The 27,043-nt window shown below is 36.0% G+C and overlaps 1 protein-coding gene across 1 annotated transcript in view; it reads right to left on the reverse strand.

Annotated features, from left to right (window-relative positions):
* Window positions 1-27,043, reverse strand: part of PLCE1 (phospholipase C epsilon 1) — an 838,097-nt gene that overhangs the window by 603,333 nt on the left and 207,721 nt on the right. Inside the window, exon 3 of the mRNA XM_044055634.1 lies at window positions 10,369-10,676. Within this exon, the coding sequence (XP_043911569.1) occupies window positions 10,369-10,676 (308 nt within the window). The remainder of the gene's footprint in view (window positions 1-10,368; window positions 10,677-27,043) is intronic.

Consider the following 27,043-nt stretch of genomic DNA (forward strand, 5'->3'; position numbering starts at 1 on the left):
GTTTGCCTTCCATTAACAGTAGATGGTGGCACTAATTCAGTACATAGAAAAAGCTCCTGGGAGTGATTCTTAAATTATCACATAGTTCATGAATTAAGTCAGTGATTAACCAAGAAGATTATTAATAAATCACTGAAGCCTGTGCATGCAAGTGAAAAGCACCAAGTCCTTCCAAATTAGCCTCTCTAGTGTTGTTTTAAGGTCAGATTGTTTTTATATTACATAGTTTCTGTAGTCATGACAGTCTGTTTTTAACTTTGCTGATTTCTTATGAAAAGACACAATTTCTTTCCATATTTCTATATACGTTTGATAAGTTTTCAGGATGAAATTACCATGTGATTCAATTGAGACTGAAAAATCCTAGCTTATGAATCCCATTTGTAACAGTACAGGTCTGGGCACAAAAGAATGTTTTAACACAACAACAATGTGCATGAAAGTGGCAAACAAAGAGCACAACTGCAATAATGCCCCTGGGCCACAGATTGGTATGGGCAGCATGGAGCTCCCTATCACAGCTCCAAAGCCCAGAACAGCAGGTCACACATCTGCAAAAATTTCCAAACACATTGTAATAACATTAAAGGATTTTTGTTAGGGAGGGAGGTTCACCCTTCAGCAACCCCGTGGCATGAAAGGTGCATGGCTGCAAATCCTAACTCTAAGATTCTTGCACATTAGAATAGGTGTGATATGCCTAGGTAGTGCAATCCTGGAGTAAGAATATATTCCAGTACATTTGTCATTACACTATTAACAGGACAGCAGTTATGCTCCCTGGAACTTCAACAGGCACCAACAGCATGATGGCTTAGTGGAAAGACCACTGTTTCCTAGTAATGGGTCCAGGGTTCAACACTGACCTAAAGTCATTGTCAGGGAAGGAGTCTGCGTCTGCACAGGTTTTGTCTGGTTATTCCCCCCCCCCCCGAGACTTGCTAGCTGATTGGTACACTAATCAATCAATCTATCTATCTATCTATCTATCTATCTATCTATCTATCTATCTATCTATCTATTAATGTATCTATTTATCCTGTACTTTACTCTTATCATTGTAAACTGAGTCGTAACTAAAAAGAGTACATACATCACCCCACTTACCTAGTTAACAAATGATAAATGAAAATAAAAAAAAAAATGTGTCAAAAAAGAGAATTCACAGTATTGACTTGCTTATATGGACTTCAACAGGCACCCTTTCATGAATTTTATGGAAATTTTGTGTTGTGAGGCCATGAGGGTTCTAGCAGTTTGAAGGTAGCAGCACGTTTTTTTTTTCACTACAAGTATGCAATTTCCTGAGACTTGCTAGCTGATTGGTACACTTTCATGGTAATGTACCACACGTGCAATGCACCCTTGTACCCTTTAACAAACAAAATATACTGCATATTTTATAATTAGCTTCTTCAATAATTCTGTTACGTTGTTAAAACAAATAGTTAAGTGATTCTACTGTATATTATATGTAAAATAAAAAAGTATAATGTCGTATTCTTGCAGGGCATACAGAGATCCAAAAAAGTGTTAAAACACTAATCAGAAAATGGTACATATCTGCTGTTCCAAAATATATGCTACATTTTTCTGCCATGTGTGTTACCCATTCTCAACTAGTGTTATATTATTTTTAGAATAGTACAGTCATGTTCACAACTGTAGTTAGGCTGGGGTGAAGGGATGTGTATATGTTTATCTATTTGAAAATGTATCATTAACTACCACAGCATACTGGTTACCACCCTTTGCTAAAAGGATGCTTTTCTATAACTCCACTAGTGTTGGAAACATTTTAGAATACATTTATTTTTGTGTGAGAATTATCATACAAACAGATTAAACACTTGTTTATACTCTCCTTTTTAAAGGCTTTAATGTTAAACTAAGATGTCACAGTCTAGGTAATCTTTAATGTTTTAGTAACACAATATTTTGTCCTTAATTTCCTTGTTTAAGTCTTAAGGTCATATATGTCTGCTGAAAAAATAGCAGATAAAAATAATTTCTGAGATCTTATAATGTGGTATTATAAAGCTTAGTTCTGATGGTCTGACCCCCTTTCTCATTACAGCTTATAGACTTGTGAGAGTACTGCCGGACTGATACATCCCCACCTCAAAATAAAAGACAGAAGTGTCCCTTAAAATAATATCCATTAATGATTGTGAGTGTTACATAGCTGTGAAATTTACATACAAGGAACCTGGCTGATGGATGTTATACGTTCATATGGTCGGCAAGTGTGACACCTGAAGAGTAAGCCATCGACCCTGACTTTTCTATCCCATGCCTGCTTATCTGCTGTGAAAGACTTCATATGTCTTAGCTTCTACTACTTATTGATAACACTTGTGCACAACCATGTCTGTAGTCTGAAAGGTTCATAAGTAGCTTCTAAACAATTGGTCTGTGTGGATATTTGGCAGCCTAACCATGCATTCCCACTGAATTTCTAGCCTTAATAGCTTAGTTTGTGGAAGTCTTGCATAACCCTGCAAGAACCATTTTTCTATGAAAAAGTACTTTCTCAAATCTAAATTAAATTGCATATTTCGATCTGCTGGTCATATCTCATGCCCTTGTTTTCTAATGCAGTTCTATCAGGTTACTCCCTTAGTGCCATATATGCCATATCACATGGAACTGTTTTCGTCTTTTCTAATGTAGCCTTCCTTCATGCATCATTCCTCCATTTTTCTTCCCAACTTAGTATCCTCTGACTGTTTAACTTCCCTCACCTTGCAGAGCTTAAAGAAATGCTTGTATTATTCTACATGCAGTCTTGCTGATGCCTGATAGAGAGATATAATCACTTTCCTATCTCTAGATTCCAGGCTTGGCTCTAGGTATAAACTTCTAGTACTGCATCTGGTGACCATACTAAGTACCACTGAAGCCAGAACGGACGTCTATATGCAACAATTTGTCACTGTTTCCAACACAAAGAGCTCTCTCCCAACTACCATGGTCTCTTCCATGTATCTACACATTTCCCATCAATAAAAATTAGAAGCAGACCAAACACAGCACGTGACTACACCAAATACTTAATGTCGTGAATGAATTATGAATTAGACGACTTTATTATAGTTGATTAATTTTGACTTTTCATTATTTAATACTGAAGACTACCTCAGAGCAACAACTTCAAGAACAAAGTCCTTGATTATTTTTACCAAAATGTTTAAAAAAATTCAACTGATTTTAAAACAAAGGAAAATGTTTATAACAATATTCAGAGGTATATAAACATATGTAAAAAAATTAAGAAATTAAACATTGTACTGGGAACACACAACCTAAAAAAAGAACATTTCATCCATGATATATTTCATATATCGCTATAATTATCCATTAATGTCCAAATGCTACAAAAGAGTAGATAAACAAGGGTAAAAAAAGAGCCCAAATTAATTTAATGGTTTGGCTTAAAAAAAAAAAAAAAACACTTGGTATACAAGTGTTGGTCAAGACCAGGAGGTGATCTGATTTAAGGAGGTGATGCCATTGTTTGTGCTATTTTCCCTTGTTGCCTGATAACCATCATACTTGTAGCTATCAGGGATTTTGTGGTTAAGTTTGTATCCTGACCTTTGCTGACTCAATTAAGCACCTCATTAGGATGAAGATATTCTATGCCCTTCTCTGGCATGCATGTATGCATGCTCCAGAGACCACTGTTTCTGTGCATCACTGCACTTGCATGGAAATAATTTGCTGGCAAGAACCACCACTTCTCTCCCCCTAGAAAATGTGAGCTGATATGCTACTTCCCTCCACCGTCCTCTGCCTGGTGCTTTCTACCTTAACTGCCAGTCAAACTGGGGTTGCCTATATCATAGTTAGGGCTTCATCCCTCTGTATCACTGAGTCAGGTGTGCGACTGCAGCTCTTTGGTCCCTAACAAGTTGTTAAAATCACCCCCCCATATCTAAGGTCAAGTGGCCCATCAGAAAGAGAAAATATATTTATGAAAGTCACAGCATAATTCACTATGTTTCCATAACATGTTGCTTCTGTCCTGATGACTGCATAATTAGATTCATATCTACTTGCTTGTGGTTTTACCAGTTCACAATTCAGACATTTTGCTGCATAAACAACACTACCACTTAAGCTACAAATATAATGTGCCCTGACCCAAAATGTTTCTTCACATTCAATTAATTTAACAGCACTTCTGAATCTATGTACACAGAAGAAGAACGCAAATTAGTTGTAAATCCCACCAGGTTTGAAAGTAATAGGGACTGTTCTTTTTGGAAAGACTCTCTTGCCAGACAAGCTTTCAGATCACCACCTTTCTTAATAATAAACACAGGGGTCAGACCCTAACTCTTTGCAAATTCTTCTTTACCCAGCATTACCTCCCAATTATTAATTATAATATTCTTAGCATTAAAATCATCAACTGAAATAGCATTAACTCATCTAGTGTCAAAACTGTTTCTGTGAGACAGAATTAGTGTAAATCTTATCAATTCTGAGTTTGCAGTACTTCCTTACTATGACGTTTGTCTAGAAATAAATTGATTAAAAATTATACCTCTTGTCAAATTTCAATAAATCAGTCATCAGTCTAAATGGCCTGATAAACTACCCCCATAAATGAGATTTGCATTGAATTCTTAGAGTGATCATTCTTAAAGTGAAAATAATTTTTCAGAAATGAAAGCTTCAGATATATTTTATTCTCAAGTGTGTAACCACTAATGTACAATGAAATGATAATACTGAAACAATTAACTATTTCATCAATGGCTATACTTGTAAAAATTCATAAAGTTAGCATTTGTATTAAGATCTATCATGAATTCATTGAATTTTTGTTTGGTACCATCACAGATAAAAAAAAAAAATCTATAAAATGTTTGTAACATCTAACATGTTCTGTTTATATAAAGAGTCCACCTCATATTGTCTCATGATCAGACAGGAAAAGATAAGCACTACAGATGTCTCCATGGCATCATTCTTCATTGAAATATACTACAAATGGTGCTGATTTCTTTAGCTGCAAAATCATGGAACATTGCTAAATACTGACTGACTTATTTGGTATGCTCTGTTTGGCGATTCGTGTGTGTGTGTGTGTGTGTGTGTGTGTGTGTGTGTATATGTATACATATACATGTATATGTATGTGTGTGTGTGTGTGTGTGTATATATATATATATATATATATATATATATATACATACATATATATATATATATATATATATATATATATATATATACACACATACATACACATATATATACATATATATACACACACACACACACACACACATGCATATATGTATGTATATGTATGTGTGTGCGATATTAACTGTACTAACTGTAGTCATAAACTTTTCTCTGCCTATAGACTCATAGTCAGACATTTCCAAAAAGTGCCATAAGTCTTTTACATAAGATGGTATCTTCAGAAAAGGATTCACTTGCTATCAACAAACATCAATAATGGCTTCACTCTGTTTACTGGTACCTCATTCCCATGAAGGGTGATTAACTAATACAAAATATTTGGACTTCTAAAACCTTATAAAAGTAAATCCATTCATCACCAATCCTTTTGTCATCATTAACGATATCTTATAATGACAATCAGACTTAGGGTTATCTAGAAGGATAGAGTTTAACAACAGATACTGCTCATTTCCCCATTATCACCCTACCATTACCCTTGTCAGCTTTCACAAAACAAATTGACCACTTATAGCAGCTCTTTCAATGCCAACCTCTCAGTATTAAGTCCAAAGAAAAGAAAAATTGTATGCTGCTAAATAAGAAAAGAATTGTCTTATTGTGTTTCCGCATACCTTTTGAAAAGTGTCAGCTGTGGAAAGGGATTAAAAGTACTTTTATGTTTCAATAAATAGTCTTTGGTAACTTCATTTATGCATCATGCAATATGAAATTCCAATTTAATTTCCTTATATGCACTCACAAATCAGACAGAAAACTGATTCCATACTATCTTTAGACAAGGGTATAAAAGAAAATTCTTTAAGTTGAGAAATAATTAACTAGAAGTACTGAGGTCATAGAGATGGATTGTCAATGCTGACGGCCCTGGATGACCCAATTCTGTTACCCTCTGACGTTGCTCTTGTCATTGCTTTCTCTGTCGGATTGAGGACATCTTTGCTGAAAGTTCATTGGTGACTAGTTTGCATCGTCTTGACATAACTGTATATGGAAGTTGTTCAGACCTGTTAGATGACTGCTGGCTTGTTTTGTAGCCAATTAAGATGAATGTCTTCATCTTGGGAGGTTGTGTCAGGTCTCTCTGTAAAATATCTCATTGTCTTCTCTGCCACTGGTCACTACTGTAGAAAAAAGCCTATGAATAATAGTTGTTTTGGTTTAAATGAGAGAAAGTTGTCCCTTCACGAATCACTATTTCTTCTCTTCTCTTCTGAGTGTTTTTACACTTCGTTTCTCTCATGGTTTCCTCAGAAAGACCACACTATACTCATCTCAATATGTCAATGTCCAGATAGTACTTCACATATGAAAACAAGGCAAGGGAGATAAAAGCATAAAACCACTCAACCACACAATGCAAAAACTTGATAAATTTAATACATTAAAAGGTAAGTGCTTTCGTGAATTAGTCCACTTCATCACACCATATTTAAACTCATTAAACTCTAGCTTAAATGCTAAAAACATTAACACAGTCGCCTATCACAGACGAGTGCATTCTCACGTTGCTAAGGAACAAATCAATCGAACGCTAGCAAATCAGAGCAATACTTAATGTTATGCATATCAAATTTCAAAATCTATTACTGTGTTGTAAAAATATATACAAAATGAACACCTTAACACTTATAAAAGCATACTTATCCATACCCGTTCATCTTCTTGAGTGGTTTTATGCATTTACCTTCCTTGCCTTATTTTCGTATGTGAAGTACTATCTGGACATTAAGTTATTGAGACGAGTACAGTGTGGTCTTTCTGAGGACACCATAACAGAAAAGAAGTGTAAAAAGACTCAGAAGAGATGAGACAGTGATCCGTGAAGGGACATCTTTCTCCCATCTAAACCAAAACAACTATTAAGACGTGAACTAATTCACAAAAGCGCTTACCTTTTGTCATATTAAATTTATCAAGTTTTTACATTGTGTGGTTGAGTGGTTTTATGCGTTTATCTCCCTCATCTCAATATGTGTTAAAGGAATCTGTAATATTAATTCTACAATCTGGGTCTTGAATTTCTGGGCACAATTTACTTCCAGTCATGATTTCATCTATCCATCTAATCCCTTTAGATGACTCTCTTCCTGACTGGTACCCTCTCTTCCTATGCTTCTGTAAAGATCAATACAAAATACTCCAAGCTACCTCATCAATTATCCCTTTAGCAAACATAACATTTAGGGGTGTGATATCAGAAATGCAAAAGAACAAGCTATGAGATGTTTTGTCATACTGCTTAAAATGAGATATGCTTGTTTGCTGAATGCTTCTATTAAGTTAAGCTTGTTGAGTTTTAATTAATTGCTTGTTAAGAACTTGTGGGTCGGTATACAATTTAGATTTGTTGGTGTGTGTTAAATAGTCATACGTCTTCTTCATGTCGGCAAACACACGTGGACAGCACTAACAAACTTTCAAGAGCCCTACAATATGTGATTTAGGACAGAGAGGTGATGCACTCTTCTACAGCCAGGACAAAATTTACATTACTCCTTTCTGAAGCAGAGCCTCAAACACTGGCAAATTCTCCTTTTCAGTATGCTGGCATGTTTTCCCAGAAAGATATAGGAGTGCAAACCCTCTATAATTGGGGGCACATGGACATAGACACACTCCTGACCTCCTTTCTATAAGGGGGACTAGCACCTAATTTTTCCAGTCTAATGGTACTGTCCCAGCATTTACACAGCAATGAAAGGGCAACCAAAGCAACTGTACCATCTTCAGTGACCTTAGCATTACTGGCTGGATCTCATCCTTTCTCACAGCCTCTCCACAGTGGATCTATTCAGTTATCACAACATATTCCTCTAAGTGATAGATCCACCATCCACCATCCTACTACAGAGGAGTACAAAAAAAAGTCTGTATGCAATCACTTCAGTCTGGCACTTCTCCCAGTCACATCAATGTCACTCCCTCATGCAAAGTGAGAACAACAAAAAAAAAAATCCATTCTCTCATCAGCCACACTTCCCTCTTCTCCTGTGGAGGAGCAACATGTCCATGTCATGATCACATCTTTATGATTTATATCAGGAGCAAATAAAAACAAAACAAAAAACAATGTATTTGCCAATCACACCCTCTATTACCTTGTGTCTGGGGCAGCTGCCCCCTAGCCCCACCTTAACAACTCTTCTACTTGGGAAAATATTTTTTTGCAAATGTAATGAGTTGGTAGATTTTTAGAAATTCCCTACAGGGTACTTTTTCAAAAATGTTGGGGGAGAAAATTTTTGCAAATAAAGAAATATTCCTTTTGAGGTGAGACACAGAAACTATTACCTGGTCATACTAAGGTTATACCAAGTTTAATGCTGTTGTCTGCTAAAAAAAAGCAATTACTAGAAAATGGAAATCTAAAACTAAACCAACTGTAATATAACATGTAACTTTAACTGAATGTTGTAATGGAGTTAAAGTAATAAAGAGGCAGGATCTTTAGAAAAAGAGAGGCGCAAACTACATAGAAATAAATGTAATTTGTGGGAGCAGTACATACAGAATACTAATCAGGACAAGTATAATTTCAGGGAAGGCATGGTTGAGCAGTCTGTGTAATGTTAAATCAGAAAATACTTTTACTATATATGCATTATACATACATAATCATTACTATATAGGCATACTGTATGAAAAGAAAAAAAACATTGCACTGGTTTGTTTTCTCTTTTATAATTGACTACGTAATAAATCATGTCAATAAAAGTATTTTTAAATGAAGAAAAGTGAGAGATGAAATGATTTACTGTTTATTGTTTCTAATAAACTGTTTTAATAAACTACTGCTTGATGTGGCTTCCAGAAGAACATTTGACATTTTACATTATTTACTGAAATGGTATTTAAGGCATAGTTGTTCTATTTCACAAAACATTGCCTTCTTCAGAGGAGACAAAGGATTCTGCGATTACTGTGCTATAACACCTGCGAGGTACATTCAGATATGCAGGCTTCACATAGTATACTATACAAAACAACACGTTTAAAACTTATTTTATCAAATGAAAAAACAGTGTCACACCACTGACTGATAATAAAATAACCTGCTTAAATGTGAAAAATGTTGCTTGTGACCAACTCCTTTATAAAAGAGACTGTTATCTAATCAGATCCCACTGATTCTCACTGATTGTGTGATCTTTAACAACTAAACCCAGCAGCAGCATGAAAAATTGTCTAGCAGGACTACATCTCTCTCACCTACCTACATATTGCACTTTATTAATGTTTCACGCTGAATGGATGGCACAGATGGTTTTATTAAAAGGGACTGCCACAGACATTGTGCTACTTATGACAATTACGATTTTCTACATTTTCTTACTACTTTTTTGTTGTTTCTCTTCAGACAACATGATATAAAGGATGTGACTAAATATGACAGCTACAACATGAGTGAAATCTGGCAGGGGTCATTTAATTCCTTAATGTTGTTGTTGTGTCTTTCGGCTTATCCCGGTTAGGGGTCGCCACAGCGGAACTCCGGTCCGCTAATGTTAATGCTTCTCCTAATTTGGTAAAATGCAGAGACAAAATATCCTAAAGATAAGATGAAGTTATGTATAATACTCTATATACAGCAGCAAACAATCTATGGCCTTACATTTTTTAATTATATGCTGCAACTCTGACAGATGTTCATTTAAAGTGGCAATTGAAATCACCTTCTGTGAACAGTAAAGATAATTGGTCAGATTACATTGTCTCTGAAAATGCAGATCTCGGTTCTCATATTCATTTCTCACAAGGAGTGTTTTCTCTGTGGAGTTTGGATACTCTGCCCTATTTCTATTTGGGTTTCTGCTGGGATTTAGCTTTTCTACTTTCCACCCACATTCCATGCCAATTGCGGATCCATTAAACTACCCAAAAGTGTGATGGACTGGGGGTTCCATACAAGACCAGTTGCCTGACTTATGGTCATTGCTTGCAAGGACAGCTCTGGCCTTTCCCCAACGATAACTAGGATAAAGTTGATGTCAGAGAAATTAGGATAAAGTTGATGTCAGGGAAATTAATCACACTACTCAAATAAATCAAAATACATCAGAATAATATTTGTGATGCTTTTCAATGAAAAAGGAATAGAAGTACTCAATGCTACCCAAGGAAAATGATCAAACAAAGCATTCTTACCTCATTAAATCTTGCAACCAGATTTTCTATGGCATTGCTTTCCTTATCCCTGCTCATAAGACAGGATGTAGTTGTGAGAGGTGGGGGCTTATTTTGCCACTCTGAGTTTGTCAGATCTCTGGTTAAAAAGCAGAGGTAGTCAATGGGTAAGACCTTGTGGTAGAGCTCTTCCTCTTGTTCTGTAAGGATACTAGCAATCTCCTCTGGGAACTGAATGACATGCCGAAGGTCTGTAAGCTCTTTGCTTATTCCAGCTACATTTGAGGGTGAGAGGTTAGTGCCAGCCATTGTTGTGCAAAGCTGTCGATCTGTCACACAAGAGAAAAAAAGAATGTCAGCAATCTCCTTCTAATACACACATTAATGGTATAAATAGTCTATAATTGTTACATTACTCACCAATATACTGGAAAACAAAGAAAAATCAGTTTCGTATTCTGGCTAAGCATGAATCAATAAAGCATAAGAATGACTGGCTTTTACATTTTTAAATTACATAAGTGATTGATAAGTTGAATCAAATGAAGAATAAAGAAGCAATTTTGATTGCTTTCCCACAGAAATATTCTACAGCTGTGGGGAAAACTGATATTGTGCATAGTTCTGATTTAGACTGGGAGGCAAAAAGGCAACAGGTGAGACCCTTGGTTCTTTTTGGCATATTACCTCGTACTGATACTCACAAAAATAATAATAGCAATAAAATGGAAAATTACTGATGGCCATGACAGACTGCGCCTTTATCAGCATGCTGTCAGGATGCCACTTGCAATTTTTTTCACTTAAGGTTTTTACTGGAGTATAAATGTGTACCATGCCAGTGACTAATTTTCACTATTTTAAGGTCAACAACATAGTTAACATGCACACACTTACAGGAAGTGTTAGGTCAAAAAATATAAATGTCATACAAAACTGCGCACAAAACTCATCCGGCCTACACTGTTTATAACTAACAGAAAGAATGCAGGCGATGTCTATAGGTAGTAGAGGCACTACTGAATTACCTATACACATCACACATGTTCTTTCTGTTAGCCATTCTGAAATTAGTTATATAAATGTGAGACTGATTTTCAAAGCAATAAATGTACTAATCAGCTTTGTTAATGGCAAAATACTGAAGAGGGATTCAATGAAATAACTACTAACTTGTAATACTGAAGAGGGATTCAATGAAATACCTAACTTGTACTGGGATGCACTAATACATATTCAAAACAAGAGGGTAAATTCAGCTCACATGACACAATAGCAATGCAAATAAACATGGCTAGATTTGTGGTCCAATAACATTTTTGAGCTCAAAATATTTTTGATATAATACTTGCATTTTATTCATGATTACATTCTTAATTCATTATTCTGTTAGCTTAGACAAATAACAAAGCAAACTGATTGTATATATTTATTTTATTTTTATTTTACAGTTGTTGATATAACTATTTATGATATTATGATATAACATATTTGTTGATATGTCATACAACTTTCTAGATTATACTCTTGTGCCTTTTAAGGGTAATGATCAACAAACCGATTCACAGTGCTACTTTTAACTACACAAACTGATGCTTACAATTCAAAAACAAAGGCTAATACACTTGAAAGATACCACCATTTAAGTGTTTCTAATTTGTAAATAAATTTACAAGTAAATATGAAACAGATCAAAGCTATCACCATCCGAGATTCTTCACATTCATAACGGATGTAGTAAAATCATTGTCTTGTAAGAAACACAAGGTTATCTGGTCCTGCCATATACAGTAACACTGCTATAACTTAAAATTAAGATTGAGAAATAGTCATAAGAAATGTTAAGGTGTTTGAATGTCTGACTGAAGCAACTCGTATTGTCAGTAACATATAAAGACGTTGTAATGCTAATATGTGGACATATACAAACAATATTATCAATTTTGCAATGAATTCTGCTTTCTCCACAGTCTTCAAGTACGCTGGGTTGGGGCTGCAGGCACATATATTACTTTGATGGGTCCATATAATATCAGACAAATGGAAAAGGGTACTTTTAAAAAATGAAATTGGTTCAGTCTATCAGTGTGGCAGCAAAGCATCAGACTGTAACACCATGGCAGTGTATGCTAACATCTGTTTATTACATGTCAGAGCTAAAAAGAGGTATACATGTTTGCAGTATGATCAGTGTACCCTAATATTACCTCATTATGTGGAATAGTTAGAAAATGATACATGCCTCTGTGGTAGGATCAGAGTAGCTTTTCATTATATGGTATGACTAAATAGTGGTACATATGTGTGCAGTATGATCACAGAATCCTGCTATATTATTACTATATCTTATCACTAAACACTGATACATGCACGTGCCGCACGCACAGTATGATCAGAGTACTCTAAAACCCATTCATTGCATGGTATGACTAAGCAGTGGATACATGCATGTGTAAAAGGACCATAATACCCTACTGCCAGCATACAGTGTTACAATCATGTGCAACATGAAGCACTAAATGTGCAATGTTGCCACTTGTGCTGTACACATACTGGTATATGGTAAAATATGCAATTGGGCATACCTTATAAAGTCATGTATTTCTACATTTCCAGCAGAGCAGTGTTAGCAGCAGTATCATGCTTGTATACTAGCCTTCAGCAATGACCCTTCTTTTGAATTTGTGAGATATTTTAAATGAAACATTAAATATGTAAAAGTGATAATTTCAGTTTTATGACTACCTATGTTTTGTGCTCTGAAACTAAATGTACAAAAACTGCACCACATGTGGTATCTGACACTTCTACTTTCCCTAAAACTGCCTTTTACCACGTGTGTAAATTTTTTTTTGCATAAGCTATATTGGTGGTATAAGACTGCACATCATTCTGCTATGTTGACCATATGGGCAAAGGTCAGCACCACAATTAATAGATTTAAATGTTTTTGATCACACTGGCAGCAATCGGGTCATAATATCTGCAGGCAGAACATACAAAGAAATATTGCCTTGCACACCAATGAGTAAACAGGTTATACCTCCTACAAAGTTGGAATCCAGATTACAGTTAACTTAGCAGTGAAGCTGATGCTTGTAGCACACTCTTTTTAGGTGCAGAAGCTTGTGGGTTCGATTCTCATACCAGGGAGGTGGATTGATGTCATTACAGGGCAGCATACGTGGGTACTGCACTCCTGATTGTGTTGTCCTTCAGCTGAGACCTTAAAGCAAGCCCTCATCTCCCTGAACTTGTGCTGATCAGGTGGTACCTATTGAAAAGAGTAGGGGTCTTATTTCTGTATAAAAATAACTCTGATTTACAAAATAGGTACATATTTACAAATATTTACATACGTACAAATATCTAAATATACAACTCTGTTTACACATATTCATAACTTCCTTTACAATCATTGCTAAATTTTCATCCCTGTTAAACCCCCATTCCTTTTTTCTATAACCACTATGTGATATTACTTTACATTTTTGCTAAAATTCATTTACCATTAAATATAATTTAATTTATTCTTTTATTCCGAATAACCCATATAACCTGAATAATGTTTTATCTACTCTTTTAACATAATCTTTGTTTCTATTCTTATAATATTCATATTTAATCATATCCATGTTTATTGTATCTACTTCATTTAGGGTTTATGGTTAACGGTCAAATTCAATCATTAAATGGCTCTGAAGTGAATACTAACCACCGAATGTGCTTTTTGTCGTGCAGACTGATCGTAAATCCATTCATCAAATACTCACAGCTGGCCATCTTCAGTACAGGATAGCAAACCTGCCCTTTCCCCACCGTTGTGCGATCTTAGAGCTGGTTTATATAATTAGCATGGGTGTGGGGGGCACAAGCCCCCACATAATGAATGCCCAGTGTCAATCTAATCTTCCTGTTGTGCTACTTCCTTGTAGATGGCCAACTATGAGTATTTGATGAATGGATTTATGACAATGAGCTTATATGATAAAAAGCAAGTTACACAGTTAGCATTCGCTTAAAAGCAGTTTGATGGATATTGTTGAAGATTAACCATAGATTCCTTCTTTTATATCTTCAAAAAAAAAAATCTTCTTTACATAGGTTTTCCCCATAATGTTTTTATTCTTTTACATTTCGAAAACACGTTTCATAGTTTCTTCTTCTTGACAATATAAACATATTCCATCACTTTTCATTTTATATGGCATGTTTCCTTTTACTTGCAATTTATCTATTACCAGTCTCCACAAAAGGTATTGACATTCTACTTTCTAATTAACATCATTTGCGTCTTATTTTTATAGCTTTTTTTCATATGTTTGTTACATTTTATTTCTTCATTTTTACACGCCTTTTGTCTTTTACTCTGTTTTTTACCAGACCCCAAATACTTATATTTATATAGTTTACTACTAATTTCTTACCTTTTTTTCATTTTTCCAATTTAACAACTGCACATATGTAATGAAGCAGCGTAAACCACTGGGTGAATTAACCCTAAACATCCTTATTTATTTATATACAAAACTCCTCTTTTTACTGGGTTTAATCTAGAATATAAATGAAAAATATATATCTGCGATAATTCCTTTTCAAATGCTGCTGGCAACATAAATACACTTGCTAAGTATGCTATTTTTCCCATCAGTATTGAATTTATCAAATAAGTCTTTTTTCTGAATGATAATTTATATGTTCTCCAGAAAAAACGTTTGCTTTATTTCTTATATTGTTTTTCCTATCGAATTCTTCTTACATTATTCCAAAATGTGATACCTAACACAGAAATATCATTTGTTCCAAAATATATACCCCGATCTTTACTATATCACCTAAACCTTTACTTTGCTCTTTATTTAAAGCAATCCCTATTATCTCTAGACACTCATTTCTTTAAATTATTACTTTTATTGTTTTTTGCAATTATTATAATGTCATCTGCATATGTTAACAGAACTGGAATTCTTAACCCTTCAGGTGTTATATACCCCACCTCCTTCACTTTGCAATTTATTTCACATGCTATCACCTACATAACTAATGCAAAGACTATACAACTCATTGGACATCCCTGTCTTACATCATCTACATATCTATCTCTTGGCTTAACCAGCCATTTAAAAGTATTTTTACTATATGCTGACATACATCATTTCCTAACTTTCTCACTTTTATCATATTCATTCATTATTACCTATAAGATTTCATGTCAGTTGTGTCAAATGCCTTATTTCAATCTCCTATCATGATTTTCAGTCCTTCTTTTCTGTTTATATCATCCACAATTTCTCTAATTATCATTAATAATTATTGACAACCCTTACCCTTTATACTATAGATGCTATCATCCATAATATTTTCCATTTTAGTTTCAAATCTAAAAGCTTAAAGTTAAAAGTTTAAGTTTAAAGCTAAAAACACAGCATCAATGGGACTGGATGGTGTCCTCGGCTGTGTGCTACACGAGCTAAATGAGGAATTAAACCCGCACATAAGGCAGCTGTTTAATCTCAGCCTTACCACAGGATACGTGCCCAAGGAGTGGCGTACGGCAACTGTGGTCCCACTCCACAAAGGCGGTGCCTCTATGGACCCTGGTAATTACCGCCCCATAAGCTTAACAAGTCTAGTCTGCAAAGCTATGGAGAGGATCATAATGGAGCTCATAAACAAAGATATAGGGGACTTGCAGACATTGGACCCGACCCAGTTTGGCTTTGTCAAGGGAAGATCATGCCTTTTGAACTTGGTCGACTTCTTCGAAACAATCACCAAGGCCATTGATGAGGGAAAGGCAGTCCATACAGCCTACCTTGACCTTGCAAAGGCTTCGACACAATACCCCACTCGGGTATTGTAGAAAAACTTACCAGCTTAAATGTAAACCCATATGTCACAAGATGGGTTGCAAACTGGCTTAAGGACAGAACCCACAGGGTTAGAGTTGCTGGCGCTATGTCAGACTCCAAGTCGGTCACAAGTGGTGTCCCACAGGGCTCGGTCCTTGGCCCCCTATTGTTCGGCATCTACTTCTCAGAAGTACAGGCCAACATGGGAGGACTTTGGCTGACAAAGTTTGCAGACGACTGCAAACTGGGCGCCATAGTGGAAAGTGCATCGGACACGGATATCCTTCAGAAGGGACTCAGGGAAACAGATAGCTGGTGCCAGAGCCATGGCCTGAAGTTAAACGCCAAAAATGTATAGTCATACCCTTCGGGAAAAACAAGGTAACCCCAAGCTACCATATAGGTGGCAATCCACTAAGCACAGAAGAGGTTATCAGGGACCTGGGGACCCAGGTTGACAGTGGCCTTTCTTTTGACACTCACGTTGCTAAAGTGGTTAGAAAGACCTTCTACATTGTCCACCTGATCATGAAGGGATTCACATCCAGATCTAGTGAGGTCATTGTTCCCCTGTACTCTTCACTTATCAGACCAATGATCGAGTACAATGCCCCATTCAGGATGTATCTCACCCGACATCTGCAGCAATTGGAGAGACCCCAGAAGTTCCTCACCAAAAGGATAAAGGGACTCCAAAAATCTGTCATATGCTGCCAGATTGAAGAAACTCCAGCTCTATTCAGTCGCATACAGTCTGCTCAGAGGTGACATGTGCCTGACATACAAGGCCATGTCCAACCCGGAATTAATGGACATGCTCCACCTCAAAAAATCCAAATCCACCAAAACCACTAGAGCAAGCGACTTAAACCTTAGCACGGATATAAACAGGACGTGCTGGAGGGATAGATTTATCACTCAGAGACTCCCTATGCTGTGGAATAAAATCCCGGTCCATGTGAGGCAGAGCACCTCGCTGGCTCTGTTCAAGAGAAATCTTGACCTGTGGATGGGAGATCGTAGGTTTATCCCGGGAATCATCTCTGTGTCACTGCTGGACAGAGGCACAACAAACTAATGGGCACAGTATTTTTTCATATAAGGGGTGGCGTAAGCCACAAAGATTTGGGCTAGGCTTATAAATGCCTTAGGGCAGATAGCCTAGTCTAAACCTATGAACCTAAATCTCTTTTGTATTATTTTAACAAAGATCTTAAAATCACTATTATTCAATACTGTTGGTCTCCAGTTTTTTAATTCTCTTTTATCTTCCTTCTTATATATGAGTTTAAGTATTTCTACTACATAATCCTTTATACATAAAACCTTCATGTAACCATTCATTGAAAATCTTTAAAAATATATATATACATTTTTTGCCAATCCCTATTACATCTGGGCCTGCAGGTAAATCTATATTTACTTGTTCTACCACTTTATCTAGCTCACTTAAAGCAATCTCCTTTTCCAGTTCTCTATTCTCTGTTTTTGTTAACTTTTTTACTTTCCTTGTTTTTTTCACTACATTATTTTTTCTTTAAACATTTCTTGCACATATTGTACTATACTGTTCATAATCTTTTCCTGGGTTCTTTCTATTTCTTGTTTTACATTTTTTCTCTCATTACACTACCATATATTTCCTTTACTAATCTGCTTAATTAACTCAATACTTCTTTATCCTTGTAAAAATATCTTTGCTTATATAACAATCCTTATATTTATTCGTGATTTCTTTCATATAATCCTTTTTCTTTGTCAAAGTACTTCCTATAGTTATGTTCTAAATCTTCCAATGCATCGTTATATGTTCTTTTATATTTTTCTTTCTCTACTTTTCTGACATCACATTGCTACTGTAAAAAAACATTTTTTTATATTTTTCCTTAAATATCATCCACCATTCAGACCAATTTTTATAAAATGTTTTCATAGTAATATGATCTCTCCATAACTGTATTACTAATCCTCTTTCCTTCTTCATTCCATGCTTTCTCATTTATCATTTTTATTCCTTTACCTACTTTATATATTCCTTGCTTTTCTTTATCTGTATCCATATTACAAGATGATCAGAAAATCATGTTTTAACTACGTCCCCTTTTCCTAAAACTAAACCTTCTAATACTATAAAATAATTTGCTTCAATTCTATACTACCCCTTTGGTAAGTCCAATAATTTTTGTCCCAAAAGTTTTAACTTGCCACATCTTATAACTTATAACATTTTTTCTTATATCATTTCTTTTCTTTTTACACTTGTCTCTTAAATCACAAGTCTCCTGTCATTATAATACTCAAATTTATCAGTACATAGTCTAAAATCTGATTGACTAAGGTCTCCCTTCCTTTACAGTTAATATAAACATATACTGTTATAATTCTATATACTTATTTTCATCTTAACTTCCAAATTTTGTTAAAGTTGCAGCTAATATATTTGCTGTACTTCTACAGAATATGGCTATTCCAGAATACATCTCTTTTCCCAAATTCCAAATTATCTTTACTCCCCATAATTTCTCTGTTTGTATTCTTTCATTTGTTAAACATCTTCTATCTTCCAAAATAATTACATCTACATCACATGTAATACACCACTGCAAAATTCCTAATTCTTACTATATATGTAAGACTATTCACATTTACAGAAAGCATGCTAACATTTTCATTTCCCCTTTCCTTAGATTCATGGTTTCATAAGTTCATAGGTAATTACTAGGCTAGCTTTCTTAACAGGCCATTATAAGCCTAACCAGTTTCCTTCCCAAAGGTGAGAAACAAACACTAATTTGTGTTTGTGAGTCAAATACTTTAACCATTATACCAAGCCTTTTTCTCTTTTGTACTTATCCCTTTAAATTTTTTTTCCCTTTTATTACCTCCCAGTTTATGTCTTCTTTGTCACTTATTTCAGAACCTTCTTATGTATCCTCTATTATAATTTTTCATCTAGTTTTCTTCTACTTCTTCTACTCTTAAAATTACTTCTCTTTCTTTTTCCTATTTTCATTTTTGCAATCCATCCATAAATTTCCAATTTTGACATGTTTATAAAACATTTCAATTCACATTTTTTCATCATGTTCAGTTTCCCCACAGATATAACATTTTCTTTGGTCACAGTTACTTATCAAATGTCCTTTCTTTCCACAAAAAAAATGTGTTTGAGTTGTCCCCAGTATTATACAACATGGTGCAGCGGTAGTGTTGTTGCCTCACAGCAAGAGGTTCTCCCGTTCGATTCTCGGCTGGAGTGCGGGGAGTGCCTTCTGTGTGGAGTCTGCATGTCCTCCCCATGGTTGGGTGGGCATTCGAAAGACATGCATAAATGGGTGTGCCTTCGTTGAAGGTTGGATGTTGAGCTGGCACCTTGGCATTCGTGAAAATCTACTGCCAATCATTAGCGGACCGGAGTTCTGCTGTGGCGACTCCTAACTAGGAAAAGCTGAAAAGACAAACAACAACTATTTCCCTTCACATTTATCAAGCTTAATGTATATATATATTTTTCTTTTTCTGTTTTTAACACAATATTACAATCTGAGGCACCAGTACATAAACATCTTTTGTCATAAACTTTTGCAATGTCCAGTAATTCTTTACATAAAGCTTTCAAATATTCTTTCAAATTCTTTCTTTCTACCTCTGTTCGAAATTATACACGAATCTTTTCATTTCCCTGTTAAATGCTTCTATCACATAAAGATTTCATGTGCTACAGTCTTTCTTTTTTCATACTCTCCCTCTGTTGAAAACACAGTCTTAAATATGTCGCAAATGCCTTTGTTAATAAGACTAAATGCCTTTATCTCATGTGCTTTTACACCCAAAGGAGCTATTAAATTGTCCCGCACTTCATAACTGTCCAGTACTTTGCCTTCTTTATTTTGAATCCTAACCACATGCATTCAAGTTTTAACTTTCTTCTGCCTTTTTTTCTGCTAAGTCACATTTGCCTTCTTTTACTTTCTCTGCATATGTTTTCTTTCCCATCTTAGCACTATTCTTCAAGATTGTGTCTGCATTCTCCTTTTGTCTTTCTCCATAATGTCCCCCCAGGAAGCATCTCTTTCATTTTCTGCCTTACTCTTCATCACCATTTCTTTAAGTAAATCATGACTTGCAAGGAGTGTCCAAATAGAGGTCGGAAACCAGGATTCCTTCTTAAAAGGATCTTTTATTGAAAATCACAAAACACCAATAACGCCAAACCAATCTATACGTTTTCGACAAAGGCAAGTCTTCATCAGAAAGTGATCTTAAACAAGAAACAGAACATTTAAATAGCCATTCAATATCATGATTCAATTAATCCAATTAAAATCTAACCAATAAAAAATCTCTAGTACTGAAATGTCTATTCAAACTTCTTTAACAGTACTATTTACGTAAAAGTTTGTAAGTACAATAAATAAAATTTTTAATACACAACATAATTATTCAAAATACATATAAATTAGTTAAAAATTGTATCTTCCCTTTATATATATATATGAAGTTACTACTGCAGTTGTTTAAAAATAGTTTGAAGTTTAAAAAATCTAGCCCTAATTCCATATTTCCGTAGCCACCTTGTGGCTAAAACCTAAAATCACAATTTAGCAGCCCTTAATTTAAGAACTGAGGAAATGGAAATCATGTCATTCAAACCAGGTAACTTGGTGGAATACAGAATAATCTGCCAGTACAACTCTCTATATTTGAGTTTGGCTTCCTCATGCCACCTCTTATTTCCTTTGGAATAATTTCTAAGACAAAGAAAAGAAATGTAGCCTGGGAACAAATCAAAGTATGTCTAAAAAGGGCATTTTTACTATTTTGTTTCTTTATTTCATACAAATGCTCATATAAACGTTTTTTTAACTTTCTCTCGGTTTTTCCAACATAGTAAGAACTACACATTTTACATATAGCAATGTAAACCACACCATAAGTATTACAGTTAGAGAAACTGTCAGTAGTAATCTCCTTGTCTCTTGCTGTAATGTAAATGCTGGTTTTATTAGCTATATAGGGGCACTGTGAGCAGGATCCACATTTGAAAGTACCCGCTCTTTTTAAAGATGCCCTAGTCTTATTCTGTATACCAAACTCAAATAATTGTTTAAAATTTAAGTCTTTCCGATAAGTAAACTTCAAAGATTTGTTTTTGAATACATTTAAATCGGAAATTTCCACAAACCTGTTCAAATTGTTGAAATTTCTGATTTAAATAGACATTTTGACATTTAGACAGTTTGAATAGACATTTCAGTACTAGAGATTTTTATTGGTTAGATTTTAATTGGATTAATTGAATCATGATATTGAATGGCTATTTAAATGTTCTGTTTCTTGTTTAAGATCACTTTCTGTTGAAGACTTGCCTTTGTCGAAAACGTATAGACTGGTTTGGCGTTATTGGTGTTTTGTGATTTTCAATAAAAGATCCTTTTAAGAAGGAATCCTGGTTTCCGAACTCTATTTGGACACTCCTTGCAAGTCTTTATTTTTGGCTTTCGTTTGACTTGCTTCCATCTTTTGGCTTTCGTTTGACTTGCTTCCATCTTTTGGTTTGGTTTAAGTAAATCATCATAAAACCCTCCTTAATGAAGGGTTGTAATTATATATCCGTCAAGTGCTGACTCAACTCTGTCAAACAGGTTTCCTTGCAACATTTCCTCAGAATCCTGCACACATCTGGTCTTGATATTTGCTTTCTCCTTCATTCCTTTCACTACTCCATCATCTCCTTCCCTCATCTGCCTCCCTGTTTCTCTGGGCCGCCTCTGCGTCTGGGATGGAAAAAGGACATGCTCCTCCAAAATGGTTCCAACTCATAAAAATGACAAGCAGAAGTTCACCCAATGCCTTGGCCAAATTTTCCATAGTAGTAGAAATATCACCTTAGGTCTTCCCTGAAAAGAAGATAATAGCCTTTTGGGACTTATCTGGCCAATGAAGAGTAAATAAATAAACTAGGTTAGCTCCTGTTACCAACCTGGCAGAATACCATATAGTAGGTTCTATAGCATATTACTACACAGTAGTATTTACAACCCAACAAAATTACACTACAGAATACATATCTCCTATACTACAGAATATATATCTCCTACCAACACCGTAGGTAAACTTCCCTGCTCCCTTCAAATATCTAAATAAAGCTATCCAGCCATGCACAATGGCAGTTATGTCATTTTTACTTGATAGCTATAACTCCTTATTTAGCACACTACTATATAACTATGAGATGATTATAGGTGTTACTTTTAGAAGCTGAATAGATCTTGCTTGTACAATGTTTGTGCTTTTTGACCTTTCTGTAAGTTTATGGTATGATTATAACCATTTAGTATAAATCCTTGCCTGTAATGTAAGGACTTTTGTATGTTTTCTTTTGCTTTGGAGCTTTTCTCCCTGGGCCTCCGCTGAAAATTGATCTGTACCCAGTTGGACTTTCCCAGTCAACAAATATAAAATAAAATAAAAATAAAAATGAATGAATAAATGAATAGAACACAAATATGGCCACATTATTATTGATACTAAGCTGCACAGAATCAGATCATCATAGTTCATGTACTATGATGACTACCTGAAGGACATATGCTGACCATGAAACACTGTAACCTTCTCACCTATTGTTATTCTTAGAGCTATAAATTGCCTACAATGCTGGCACATGAATGAGAAGTTGGGCGCACAGGTATGAAAAGTTATTGCTGTTGTGGCCAGGGGGTTGTCATAACAGCTATAGAGTTTGCCTCTCACACACAAAGTACAGAGTTTGATTCTCATCTTCAGAAGAGAAATTGGCTCGGCTTAAAATAACCCACAACGGCAGCTAGCCTAAACATGAACTGAACTACTAGCCCTTGCAGACAGCATCAGTTGTGCTGATTGTTTTGTACAGCACTTCTGCATCAGATCTCACTACAGATTTGTCAGGTGTTGTCACGTACCCTCTTTATGCCACAAGTGTGGGTGTCAAGAGAAATATCTTGCAGCAGGACCTGGTGACTGTTGCCCAGAACACTGCCCTAATATAGCTACAGTAGCTATGACACTTATTGATCTTCCTGCTATGTGCAACAATGAGCCTTCCTGCTGTGCTACTCTCACTCTGCACAGTGTCAAGCTCATGGCTTTGCTAGGATCCACAGTTTCTGTTTCATGCAATTCTCAAGCCCCATGTTTAGCACCTTCCTCCACTGTATTAAGATATATCTGCTAGGTGCGTAAAGCAGTGGTCTACACAGTGCACTAATACCAGGCTATCATTCTCACACACACACACACACACACACACACACACACACACACACACACACAGACAGACATACACACACTAAACTTTTTGTGATCCGAGAAGTATGAAAACAGGGTTTTGGTAAGCCTCCTGTGTGTATCTTGGTTATACATCTGGTGCCGAGTCAAAAGATACAGTGACAAGCACAGTGGGTGTCCCAATGTCACCATCTAGTCTGCATGTGTCATTTACAAACAACCCACCTTACGCTTCTGTATCTTTCTGCAGTGCCCTGCTATTTATAGTGTGAAACACAAGTAGATGGACAGTATAGCACATGCTGACAGCACTATACAGCTTAGACTGCTGTTAGTAATTTCAGTATTTAGACATGAACACAATGCCTCTAGGCATGACCTACTAAGATCAGTAGCCAGGCAATGACTGCCTGTGTGAGCACCATGTATATGGTAAATTAATCCAAGGTTGTGACATCAAAATGTGTTGTCAAGACTCTATAATCCAATGAAACCGAAAAATGCATATTTATCATTTTCTGTTGACAAAGGGCTAAAACCCATCCAATATCATACTGCTATAGCTGACTTGTCATAAATCAGAATAATGGCAAGACCACCTCCAGTCATCAGTTACCTGGGCTTGACAGAGCCCCTTTTGATGTTGTGGTACTGAATGAGTTGTATGTACACCTTCCTCCAATATGGTCACACCTCCTTCTCATAATCCTTTGATCTGTGTGTGGTACTAGTGGACTACACATGTGGTACATTGCTAGGCTGATTAGGCATACCACTACAACATAAAACAGTTCCACTAGTGGCACTTCCACTTGTTCCAGATCATGCACCACAGCACTCTTACAATTATTTGTCATGCAACTTTGTTTTTGAATCTCACAGTAGATGTGGACTTTACACTTGGTTAATAAGTTATAAGAGAATGTAGGCATTGAAAATAAAATCACATTTAGAAAATGGACCAACAGTCATGATAGGTATGGGATGAATGATTCCTCAATGACAACAGACAGATAAATCCTTCCATCTAGAACTGTTAAATGTGGCATCTCTGACTCTGTAAGCTTGGTATGATTTTAGACATCACTCAAGGAAACTTTAAATGAATATTTCTTAAAATGAACAACCGCACATGGAATACATCCGCTGAGGCATTTCTATGTTGGGTACTACATAACAGGAAATATGGAAATAATTTGAAAATACTGATCACTCATTATAAAAATGCACATAAATATGCTTTAGGTAATGCTTTAAGTACACACAAATTGACATATGATTTCAAACTCCCATCACACTGAACTGTAGGGCCTGGAAAAGGTCTGGCTTAGCAAAAGGAGGCAGGACCTAAACAATAAATTACTGGAGTGGGAAAACAGACCGCAATATATCATGATTGTAGACATTGATACAGGTCTGACTAAACACAACAAGAATACAAATTAACCAACAGAAGATCTTTCTTAGAAACATTCAGAAGTAGAATTGTTGCTCCTCTTTATACAAATATGTTTTTTTTTCTACTTACTTGTATGCAACTGGTTTGCACATTATATCTTTATCATAGTTCTTATCTCAGAATGAGCAGGCAGGATTTGTTTTGCCTAACTACTAAAGGAAAAAAATGAGGGTTATTTTAATCACTTTGGAAGTTTGTTAACTTGATAGACTATAAATGTTACATTTAGCTGTTTAACTTGGTATTACCACTTCAGTAAATACACCTACTACAGTGAATAATACAGTGATAAACAACTGGCCCTAAGATTCACAAACATGCTCCCTGCTCAAGCTAACTGCCCTGCACGAGTTGGTCAATTAGCACAATGGCAAGGAAATGAAATTCGGAGATGGTTATGGCCAGACTGAGAAGAGATCTCATTATCAGCTCATAAGGTTATCTCTGAATCACACTCTAATGCTGTCAGACCTGACTATACTAGTGTTCTCTGTAGCTGTCCATTCATTGCATTAGCAAAGGCAACTTACTACTATCAGACAAACACCCACACACCTGAATACAGACACACACACACACACACACACATTCAGACACCCATGCACACATACATGCTCCCAGACATTTCCAGGTACCTTCCCACATCCACTCATCAACAAACAAGCCCCCCACAGTTGATCACCCACACACATGCTCTAACACCCACAAACACAGACATTCAGTTCCCTACCTCATCTCCCTAGTCTGACAACCCAGACAAACATCTGCACACAGACGCACACATAAACAAACTCACCCCCCCCCCCACTGTCTTCACTGAACTAATATTAGTGAATGGGTGGCCAGAAAGTTATATTTTACTCATACAGACAGATACATAACTTACCCATAGCCCGACTATATTTTACAAGTGTTACACGATTACATCACTTAAAAAGGCTAACTTTCTTTTCCTTTTTTAGACAATTTCATTACACCATGAGGAAACATTATGGATTCTGTCTGAATTCTGAGTTACACAGATGAATGCCGTATAGCTGCAAAGTACTAATATTCAGAAGTCCACTTTCCAGTTCAGCTCAAAGTTAAGAAAACTAGGCATTTATTTCACATCGTCTTTGAATCCTCATATCCTTAGCATAGCTGCTAATTAAAACCTGGCTACGTGATATTTGTCTATGACTCCCAGCCTCTGTGTCTCTTTGGAGAAGTCTACATGTGTTAGTACATGCATATGAGCATGCCGATGCACTCACAGTACATTTTCCTCATTCACTGGTGAGAATTTATTTATTTATTTACTGTGTGTGTGTGTGTGTGTGTATGTGTGTGTGTGTTTTTTTGTGTGAAATGTGAACATTTTGGAAGGGATTGTTTGTAGTTCAAGGGGGTCACTTTTCTGTATACCATATTCTACATTGGATTTTTTGGTTTGTTTTTCTGGTAACTTACCTGAATGCTTAAAACCAGTCACCTAATGGTAGCAAACTTTATTTCCCTACTACATGCAGCTGACCATCACCTGCCACCAGCTCCTCTCCTCATTCACAGGTTCTGCCAGATCTGCCTTAGCCTCCTCCAGGCTTAAACTGATTCCCACCAGGGGCTGCTGAGGAGATCAAGTATGCTGGTGCATTATCATACTGTTTTCCAGAGAGTGTGTCCTAACCCCTGCCCCCTCAAAGCAGCCATTTCAGCTCTGCAACGGTTGCCATTGGGAGATACATGTGCACTTCTGCCCATGTGCTGAGTGTATCACCTGTCATGCAGCACAGAGTTTGCCCATCAAGTCTAGGCTGCTGCCCTCCCCAGGATGAGTGAGATGACATCGGCTACTCATGCCTATCCTACCCATGCAGTCCCTCCCGCACCTGTAAATCCAATCAAACACAGGTCATCTGGTGCAAAATATTGCTTTATTCTGTTTCCCCAAAGGAATGCTTTTAATGGTATCAAGTTTAAGTATCTTTATAATAAAAATAATTGTTTCCTCTTTCTCATGAGTACATTAACATCCACGCTGAAAACTGTGTTTTAACTGTTATAGTTGTTTAGTACATACTAATCTAATGACAAAGATTAGACCAAGGCTTCAGTACATATCTAAGTTTGT

This window comes from Protopterus annectens, chromosome 14.part0 (genome assembly GCF_019279795.1).
Source record: "Protopterus annectens isolate FY-2018-M chromosome 14.part0, PAN1.0, whole genome shotgun sequence".
Classification (NCBI taxonomy): Eukaryota; Metazoa; Chordata; order Ceratodontiformes; family Protopteridae; genus Protopterus; species Protopterus annectens.